Consider the following 10,342-nt stretch of genomic DNA (forward strand, 5'->3'; position numbering starts at 1 on the left):
CGAGGGTTGCTTTATGGTAATGAGTCACGTACCCATTCGAACCATATAAAGTAAGTTAACATCCAAATATGGGCTTCAGCACGCGATTGGAATGATTTGATTGGCGGCTTGCAAAATTTCCGCATGGAATTTACTTTAAACTCGCTACAAATCCACCGGTACTTATTTTTATTTTTAAACGCCGGATGTTAGCTTTTATTTTTCACTTTAACGAAGTAATTCATTTTGATAGTCAGAATTTATTATGTTAACTTTGAATTAAGGACATTTAGTTTCTATGAATGAAGTAAACAATTTTGCAGACACATATTCTGCCAATGTACTTAAAGCAAGTTTATTACTTGTCTGGTGATTAGACTTCACGAAGTTGCCTTTATGCATTTAACAAGTCAGTACGCCAATCTTGCCAATCGGAAACAAGGTCAAAGTTCACTCTGAACTGTGGATAACCCCGCGAAATGTCGAAAATATGGCGGGTAAGTCGGAAGCACTCTTCACTTTATTACTGTTGTTGACTTGTACTTTACTTTATTTGCTACAATTTCCTGACATAATAAATTAAAAGGTTTTTATGTACACACACAGTTTATTTTGGGAGGTTTTGTTATCAAAAATTAACTCACTGTCCGTGTCCTGTAGATGACGATGTCCCAAATCTGGCAGGTGCCAATGAATCTGGCACGTCAATCTGTAGTGTAAAAACTGTAGAAAGAATACCATGATGAATACAGGTGTGTATGTTGGCACACGTCGAATGACACTGGTCACTGTACTCGCAAATGAGACTGGGAATAACTTTCCGTATGGCGCCACCACTTTTTCACTCATTTTTACAAAAAGGGATATCTCATTGAGGTAAATTAGATCTTATATCGAATGAAAAAGTGGTGGCGCCATACGGAAACTTTTCCGAGACTGAATCATTGCAGGATCTGCTAGTTACTCCTCAAACTATGCGGTTTCATTCCGCTATCGTCTCCGGTTACGGGACATTTTCAGTACCATCATCCATGCGTAGGTCACTAACTAGGTAGGTGGCAATGTCCCCCACCGTGACCCTGGCCTGGTCACTGGGACACTGGTGGCAGTTGATTTGGGTTGACAGCCAAAATCCAATAAATGTAGCCCTCACCTTGAAGTGGTCGTCCGCCCTTGTGATGTTACATTGTTAGCATACATCTCATATAAAAAAAAAATAACAAAACAAATAACGGATATATAATCTTTGAGTTTGACAATGACAGTAATACTTGTTTTCCAACATTGAATGTCCTGCTCCTGGCCTGTTTTTTCTCTCCAGATGTGACTCTCATGAAAAATGTGCTGGAGGAGTTTGTCTGTTCTTCAAATGACGTAATTGAACTGAAGTTAGGTGAGTTTCTAATAATACTAAACAACAAGCAAAGAAGTAGTTCACGTATTTCCTCTGCTAGTACACTGACACAGGCGGTGATTAGTATTGCTTTTATAACAATAATAATAATTATGGCTTCTTATATAGCGCACATGTCCGTCACCCAGTGACGCTCCTGACGCCGTAACATACAGTATTTCCTGCGAGATGTGGGACTCCGTTTGAATTATGAGACCTAATTCTGATAACACCATGTAATGCTTTACAAGGTGCTGTGGCGCAATTTGCTGCTGATCGGACAAGGAACACCGGGGCGAACCCCTTCTCTTTTCGATAGGTACACTGGGTTCTTTAACATGCGTTACATAACACATGGGACCAACGGCTTTACGTCCCATCCGAAGGACGAAGCAATGATTAAGTATCTTGCTTAAGGACACAAGTGTCACGGCTGGGGATTCGAACCCACACTCTGGTGATCAGAAACACCAGAGTTTGAATTCGGTGCTCTTAACCCCTCGGCCACGACACTTCCATTTATAATGTCTGTACTCTGTTTAGCGTTCTGTAGGGTGTTATGGCCGAGTGGTTTAGAGCGTAAACTTCAAGTTCTGGTGGTTAAGTCATTGGGGTGTGGGTTTGAATCCCGGTCATAACACTTGTGTCCTTGAGCAAGACACTTCACTAAATTTGCTTTTCTTCTCACCCAGGGGTATAAATGGTTGATATTGGCAATATCTCACAAAAGCCTACCACCTTTCAAAATCAATTTTTCACAGGTTACTTTTTTTTGTACAGTTCTATCAATTAATAATCACTGTGTCAATGATAAATGAAATAAGTTTGTCGAATAAATTACAAGATCTGCAAAGAGATACTCAACATTTATCTGTTGTTCAATTGGTGTCTTTGTAACAAAAAGTGTACACATGATTGTGGCTGTGCACATATAAGATTAAAAGAACCGAACGGTCCCCCCCAAAAACAAAGGTAGGGCCCATACCTTTAAATAAATATTGATCTTAAACCCAATTTTTAGTAAATTAAACACCTAGCATCTCTTTAACCCTTCCACCATCTCCCTTCTGCCCTTACAGTCCGAGAGGAGGCGGATGTGTTTAATGATGACAAGATCTTCCAGCCGGAGTTTACTCACCAGCTCTTCGGCCAAAGGTGAGACTCATTTTAGTCGTTTGTCGACCAAGGTCATTTACAAAAAAGTTATACATTTGAAAAGAGCATAACCTATGTGTTAAATTTTGTAATACCCCATATTAAAACCACCTTTGGTTCAAAAGTTGTGAGAGAGATGTCAGAGAATAAACCCGAGAAGAATAGGTTTAAAGTCAAGCTGTTTTAGAAGATATGAGCATTTTATTTTTAAACGAGGTTGCTGCACAGTTTTTAGTAGTTCACAGGACTGGGCAAGTTGAGAAGTGATGTTTAATAGCATGGGATAGCAAATTTTAATAGACATTGTATGCTGGGCTAGTGCTAAAGGTGAGCCCTTTCACATATAGGAAAGTTGTCAACAATCTCGCAGATAATTAAGTACAACTCCAACTTTTGTTACTTCATTGTTTCAGTGAGAACATCTTTGGCTACAAGGGCCTGAAGGTGCAGCTGTACTTTACAGCGGCTAGACTTGTTCCCTACCTTCACATGACCTCTACCAGTAAGGTCAACAGTAAGCTGTTTGATGGTGTCAAGGTAATATCAATGAAAAGCCGATTGCCCTGCTAAGTTTTAAGCCGCAGTTTAAGTCTGAGAAGCTGCTCTTTCAGTCCCATTCATATTAACGTTGACCAAAAAAAACTTTGAAAAGTTGAGAACAAATCTGACAGTTTAGCCTGAGCTGTTTAGACTCTGCATTGAACTTCTATCCATGTTGAGCACTAAGTAGCTCCTCCCGCAAGTTCCTCGCGCCCCTTAAGTTTCAAGCTATCGGACATAAGATTTGAACTTGCGTGAGCCAAACATCAACCTAACTTAAATTAGGATGTGAAATAAGCAATCATCTGATAGCGCCCTCTTTTGACCCAATTTCCTCAGGCCATTTGAAAACACTCCTTACTATATTTCAATTGCTTTTTTAAACATGCTCATGTGATCCCCTATCGACCAATCAGGATGGATAAACTGTCCCAGGTATTTATTACAGAAACCATGCTAGCCGCCATACACAAACCTTTGCTGTTGGGGACTTTTGGGTCACTAGGTGGCAGCAGACTTGCCAGGTAGATCCATTGTTCTTTTTTATGTGCGCATGCTCAGAACAACACAATCAATTGAAATTTATCTGGTAAGCCGCTGCCAACTAGCGTTCCAAAGTTCCCATTGAATGGTTTCAAATGGCTGGTCAACTCGCTGGAAAATAATACCAAGATTGTTAATTACAGGGATGAGATTGTTCAGACTTTTTGCTGAATTCAGACTTTCTGGTGAAGAAAAGTCGAACAATATTTGTTTCCACAAATAAAGAAATCCTGCTCATTGGTATACTTCTCTAATGCTTTGGATACTGTTTCCAAAAGCTTCTTGGAATCTATAACCCAGGGGTTACCAACAGGTAGAAATGGCATCATTTCAACAAACCTTTGAATTTGTATGCAAGTTTCAGACTTTTTCTTTAGTAACGACTCTCACCCCTGTATTTAACAAAATGATCTTCTCTGCAAACTCCAGGCTGACAATGTCCTGAAAACCATCATCGACCAACTGGAGATCCAACCACTGGACAACCTCGACAAGTTCCTAACGGTGATATCAGACGACAGCACTTTCCAGCCAATGGGTGATCTCCTTCATGCATATTCAGTGGAAGGGGAGGGGCCAGCCCGACACTTCGAGGTCTACTCCAACAGCATCACGACCCCTGGGTTTAAAGAATACCATGAGAGATTGCAGACATTCTTGTGGTGGTACATCGATGCTGCGTCATACATTGACACAGATGATGAGAAATGGGATTATTATACTATGTAAGTTGGACCAGTTCAAAAGATTTCCCACCCTGAACCGGACTACCTCCATCCCACAAGTTCTCCAAACTTTGCCCCTTTTAAAAGTTGAATTTTCTTTGAATGATCTTATTTCATTGTATCAAGTTTATCTTTCATAAAACCTTATTACTGATATTTAAGAGAGAAATAGAATTAGCTGTTGCAAACTGCCTACCAACCAAACGAACCTTTGGTATAAATGCAAGAAAAAATAGTTCAAGGCCTGACGTTTTGACCCTAGAAGAGCCTTTGAGAAAGACTCTGCTAGGGTCAAAACATCGGCCATTAACTATTTTTTTACCGATATGTAAGGTAAATGTGGTGGTAGTTACTGTGAAATTTCCTAGATTTACCACGCTATCATAGCAAGCATAGAATGACCAACCCTTTTGTTTTCCTATTAAACTTTACCCCAAATCATACAAAACTATTCTATTACATGTACTTTGAGAACCTCCGAGTCTTTCACTGGAACTTGCATTGGTAATTTTCACTATATTTATCAATCATGCTAACTCACAGATTTGAAGAATGTAATCTTATGAGGAAGGTATTCTGTTCTAAAAGCTATTCTTTGTAATGTTTCTAGGTTTAATGTTTTCAAGCAGAAATTTCTCTGGTTTTGGGGTCTTTTTTACAAAACTTACACCAAGATTACAAAGGTCTCACACAGAAATCAGGAATGCTGAACTTTCCTTTATTTTCTCCTGAAAAACTATTGTTCTTTTTTGCTTTTAGATTTGAGAGATATTCAGTGGATGGCAATAATAGATATGCTGTGGCCGGGTATGCTACAGCCTACAGATACTATGCCTACCCAGACCTCATAAGGCCTAGAATAAGGTATGGTACCACAGACCCTAACTCATGATCAAAGTACACCTTAAAACTCCATGAAAATGTAACCAGACTTTCTTTTCCTTTTCCGGTTGGATAAGTAGGTTTTTGAGCCACAGTGAAAGGGTTCACTTTTGTTAATCCTGGTTATCTTAGAATGGCTTGTTATCTGATTTTACAGTTCTTACTATGAAGAAGGTAATAATGAAAGACTTCTCTTGAAATATTATTCCATGAAATGCTTTACTTTTCGAGAAAACATTAAAACCATTATCAATTCTTGTTGTCGAGAATTACGGATTTATTTTAAACACATGTCATGACACGGCGAAATGTGCAGAAACAAGGGTGGGTTTTCCCCCGTTATTTTCTCCCGACTCCAACAACCGATTGAGCTTAAATTTTCACAGGTTTGTTGTTTTATATATAAGTTGTGATACAGGAAGTGTGGGGCCTTGGACAATACTGTTTACCGAAAGTGTCCAATGGATTTAAGGGAAAAAAAAACAAAAAGGAAAAATACTGAGTTCTTTAGACCCCCCCCCCCCAATCAGGTTAAAGCGCTAAATAAGAACTCTGTATTGTTATTGATCGTTAAAGCCATGTAAGCGAATCTATGTTGAGATTTTGTGTTTTCATGTGTATAACCTTCAAAGAAGATATTTTTCAGGTGTTTTAAAACATAATTACCATTCTTGTACTTTTGTACATGTTGTACATTTTTTTCTTTTTAGTCAAGTACTGATATTGCCACCATTCCAGAGACAAGGACACGGAGTTCACCTTCTAGAAGCAATGTACACACATTTCAGGAACGATAACAAAGTACTGGATGTAACAGGTTGGTGTAAAGCTTAGTATTTGTGCTGTTGTTTTGTTTAATCATGATAATATGAAGTTCTTAGATAACACTTTATCGACTCTCGATGGGCGTCTCAAAGCACTCGGTATTTATCCTACAAGGTATGCGGAGCTACCTGTTGAAGTATGAGCCACCATTTAGATTTTTATCTACACATTTGGTAAATTATTCTGGATTGGATTTCACATAAGACTAGTCTTATCTCAACTCATCCTAACTTAGGACTAGTCCTAACTCTTTGTGAAATCATCTACTGATCGCTTTCATTTTACATTTTAGTTGAAGACCCGTCTGATAACTTTGTGAGACTGAGAGATTTCGTAGACTGCAGGAATTGTCAGAAACTGCCGGCGTTCACTCCAACAAACTTGAGGAAAGGTTTCTCACCAGAAATGGAGAAACAAGCGTTGGAAAAACTGAAGCTGTGCAAGGTACTGGGAAGACTATCCCCTTAATTTAATCATAATTCTTTTTTCTTCAAAGTTCTGCACTTGTGATCACCATTCTTCGCCTACAGGTCAAGCACAAAATGTCTGCGCCAAATTAGTACAAATACGCACAAGCAAAAAATTTCCTGCCAAACTTTGATATACGCTTATCGAAATAGTGGGGAATTCCCTGCTTCCGTAAGCGGCAATTGCTTGCTTATGGTAAGCAGAGCTATGAAATTGGTTCTGCCTTTCACCTCTGTGGATCCCGGTTGAAATCCCACCTCAGACAAGAGCCCTGCATGTAAAACATCTATGAATTTTTATTCTCATTTACTATTCATCTTGATTTTTATTAGCACTGATGTTGGATGTGTAATGAATACAAAATAATAAGTTTTTCTCATACAAAAAACAATGACCTTTTAAAAGTGAGTCGCTACAAGAAGTGATGAAAACGAACCATGGCCTTAATAGTTTAACAAATATCCATCCAATCTGGGGGTCGCAGGTTAGTAAATTTTTCTTTGTATTTAAGATTTACCCTGTGGCTTGTAACTTGATCAACATTCATCCACTGAACTATTTTTTTAATCATCTCATAATTTTTCCCCGTTTCAGAAACAAGTGAGACGAGTGTATGAGATCTTAAGATTACGAGTCACTGATTCAAGTAACCCTGAAGAAGTGAAGGAGTACAGATTGGATGTAAAGAAGAGACTCAATATCCCATTCCAGGTACAGGATAAATTACAGGATTTCCATTTGTTACAATTAAGTCTTTCAACTGTTGTTTAGTAGTTGCAGTATATGTTTACACTGTACACGGAAGTTCACTAGGGTGCAATCACCAGGGATGAGAAACTTCACACTTTTAACCTAAATTCAGACGTTTTTATGTCGGCCTTGAGAAAAAAAGTAGTTGTTGTTTCCTACCATGCCTACAGCTCTCAAGGACTCCTGCTCTGCTGAGGATACTGGTCTCAGAAGCAGTAAGCTTCTTGAAATCTATAATGGATTTCATTGTTGCCTCTTCGGTTAAAAGAACCAACGGCAAGTTAGTGAGCCTTTTGCTTTGCTTTTGGTTGAAGTGTTTATGAAATAGAAACTGTGCTAGGGGTCGCTCTGTAAGCACCAAAATGTCTGCTTGCCGGTTGTAAGAAAATCCTTTTTAATCTTTGAACTCATTTTGTTTACATTTGCCTATTGCTTTGCTTATGGTTAGCAAATAGTTTTATTAAATAGAAGCTGTGTAAAGGGTTGATTCATAAGCACAAAATGCCTGTATTTCTTTTTAAACTCAAGGTGTGGTCACTTTTTTTCTCTCATGTGCAGAAACAAAAGTCAGACTACGAGAAGATGCGCCGTACACTGAAACCAGAGGAACTTTCGGCAACCATGCAGGGCACCAACCTACAAGAGCGCCAGGAAACGCTTGAGAACTGGTACCAAGAACTGATGACCAGCTACGACGGTGTGATCGAGAGACTGGCTATGGATTGATCAAAGGGAGGCACAAGGCGTGATCGTTATGAGGGTGCTAGGTTATTACTGCAGGCAGAACAATTATATTCTGCTAAAAATAAGTCAAGCTTGGCTCATACTTCCCGCGAATGATTCGTGCAAAGTGTATTTTCTTGCGTCACAATAGACCCCTTGCAAACGCGAAACGCTACACTGATGCGCACGTTTTCACGCACAAAGAACAGCTATCGTCTTATCATTTGGCCTCCTTTGACCCCAGTGAGGGCACTTTTTGACCCCAGTGAGGGGGCTTTTTGAGTGTGTGACGTCACATTTAATGGGTCTATTGGAAAAACAGTGCGTATGAATTATTGGTCACCAAAATTTGCATTTGCATTCTCAGGAGTATGAACCCGGCTTAACGGTGAAGCCTCTTAGTGAAGCCTGTTTTTGTTTTCACTCTAAACCCCTCAAAGATATACCAGTCGTTACCTCTTTTGATTACTCAACTACATTGACAGGTTGGTAGATGAGAAAATTGAATTAGCTGTTGTAAACAGCCTACCAGCCAAAAGAACCCCCCCCCAAAAAAAAAAAATAGCTAATGGCCTGACATTGGTAGAGGATCATACAGGAATTTTATTGCAGATATGGTTTTCCACTTTCAAAGTTTCTGCATAACAAGGCCAAATTTCATTGCTCAACTTGCAATAAGCAAAAAATGTGCACTCACGCCAGCAGACAAAAATCTGAACATTAAAAGTTTAACTGGTGAGCAAGGAATGTTTGTGGTGAGTGTTTTACGGTTACTGAAGCATTATTTGCTTGCACAGCCAGCGACATGGGTCCAATTTCATAGAGCTGCTTAAGCAGTAAAGTAAGCACAAGGAAAATGTGCGTACCAAATTAATGTTACCAGCCAAAACACCGTATCACAAATACCATGACTTAATCATTCTCGTTTCGGCTGTGCACAACATTGGTAAGCGATATTTTCTGCTTAGCAACTCTATGAAAAAGGGCCCTCTGATAACTGGAAGAGGGGCGAGAGAATCCCACAGTAAGCACAGACATGAAATTGGCAAAGTTGAGTTATAGGTAGGAAACATTGAAGTGTATGGATATTTAAATTGTTAAAAGTATTTTTCCAAAAAACTCCAGAAACCACAAAAATCAATTACAAAATCTATTTTGGATAGAAAGCCAATTTTATTTCAATTCAAATCAGCTCAACATTTACTTCCAAATTGCAATTTAAATCACAAATCAAATGTATATTCCAACAAAGTTGGGGAAAGTTCATTCTGAATTATACTAAAAATGTTTTAACATTACTCTATGGATTGAGACAAGTATGCAATATGCATATTCTGTTACAAATAAGACTTGTTATTTCAAATCTAATAAATATTCTTACCATACTATTTGAAATAGTTCCAACTATGTATATTCTTTATTTCTGATACCATTATTACATCTATTAAATTGTTGAGGTAGCCACTAATATTTGTAAAGAATTTGTGGTCTAGTGGCACCAAGTATACAGTGCTTATCACACATCGGTGTAGGGTCAAATAAAAACAAACAATTTAAAGTTATTCAGACTTTTTTCTCCAGTTCTATTGAGAGTTTGTTTTTTTCAAAAAAGAAGATATTTCTATTACTGTTCATGGTTATAGTGGAGGTATAGACTAAAAGAACCAACTTTGTAGTTTGACAACTGTATATTAAAGGAATAGTTCCATCCAACTTAATTATTTCAACTAAATGTGTAACAAGAAGCATTAAATGCTAAAACTAAAGATTCAACAACAAATGTCAAAGTTACCAAGAAAGTAATTAAAAATTAGAAGCTAGTTATAAACAATTTTTACAAAGTATTTCAAACAATACCTAGAGTAAAGAGAGTGTGAAGCATTAATAAAAACTATACAAAAACTATAACATGGCTGGGGTAGACTATAAATGAATATATTTCAATAGCAGAATACTTGTGTACATAAGTAAGATTTGAAACTTTGCGAGTACAACCTAGTGTGGTTTGCTGAGATGAAATGTACATAAACTCCTAGGAGTGGTGGTGGTTATGATTTTTAGAACCACCACCATTCAGCGAGTGAGTTTTAAACATACAGTAGCTCTGCAAACCTGACTAGACCCGAGTACATGCAAACGTCTTGAGGCGCCAAGAAAAAAGAAAAAACTTGAATTCTTTGATTGGGTTTGTTGTTTTATTTCTAAGACGGGGATTGGGATTACTCTATGTTGAATGAAATGTATAACTAGATTGCTCTGTTTCATAAATAGTATTTCCTGTTTACCTCATGTTTATAGATTTGGTGCATATTTAGTCCAATAAATGACGACGTACTCATGATAAACTGTGGGAAACTTT

General features: G+C 38.1%; 1 protein-coding gene across 1 annotated transcript; it reads left to right on the top strand.

Moving 5' to 3' along the window:
- Positions 1-427: 427 nt before the first annotated feature.
- Positions 428-10,342, top strand: LOC139936915 (histone acetyltransferase type B catalytic subunit-like). The gene is made up of 10 exons (XM_071931742.1): positions 428-476; positions 1,301-1,372; positions 2,452-2,527; positions 2,941-3,064; positions 4,040-4,335; positions 5,095-5,199; positions 5,928-6,034; positions 6,335-6,486; positions 7,105-7,221; positions 7,819-10,342. The coding sequence occupies exons 1-10, from the start codon at positions 470-472 to the stop codon at positions 7,984-7,986; spliced, it is 1,224 nt and encodes a 407-aa protein (XP_071787843.1). The 5' UTR covers positions 428-469; the 3' UTR covers positions 7,987-10,342.

This window comes from Asterias amurensis, chromosome 5, assembly GCF_032118995.1.
Source record: "Asterias amurensis chromosome 5, ASM3211899v1".
Classification (NCBI taxonomy): Eukaryota; Metazoa; Echinodermata; class Asteroidea; order Forcipulatida; family Asteriidae; genus Asterias; species Asterias amurensis.

Coding starts and splice junctions, on each gene's coding strand:
- LOC139936915 (XM_071931742.1), top strand. Junction 3,065..4,039: donor AGCTGTTTGATGGTGTCAAG/GTAATATCAATG, acceptor TGCAAACTCCAG/GCTGACAATGTCCTGAAAAC. Junction 5,200..5,927: donor CTCATAAGGCCTAGAATAAG/GTATGGTACCAC, acceptor TTTTCTTTTTAG/TCAAGTACTGATATTGCCAC.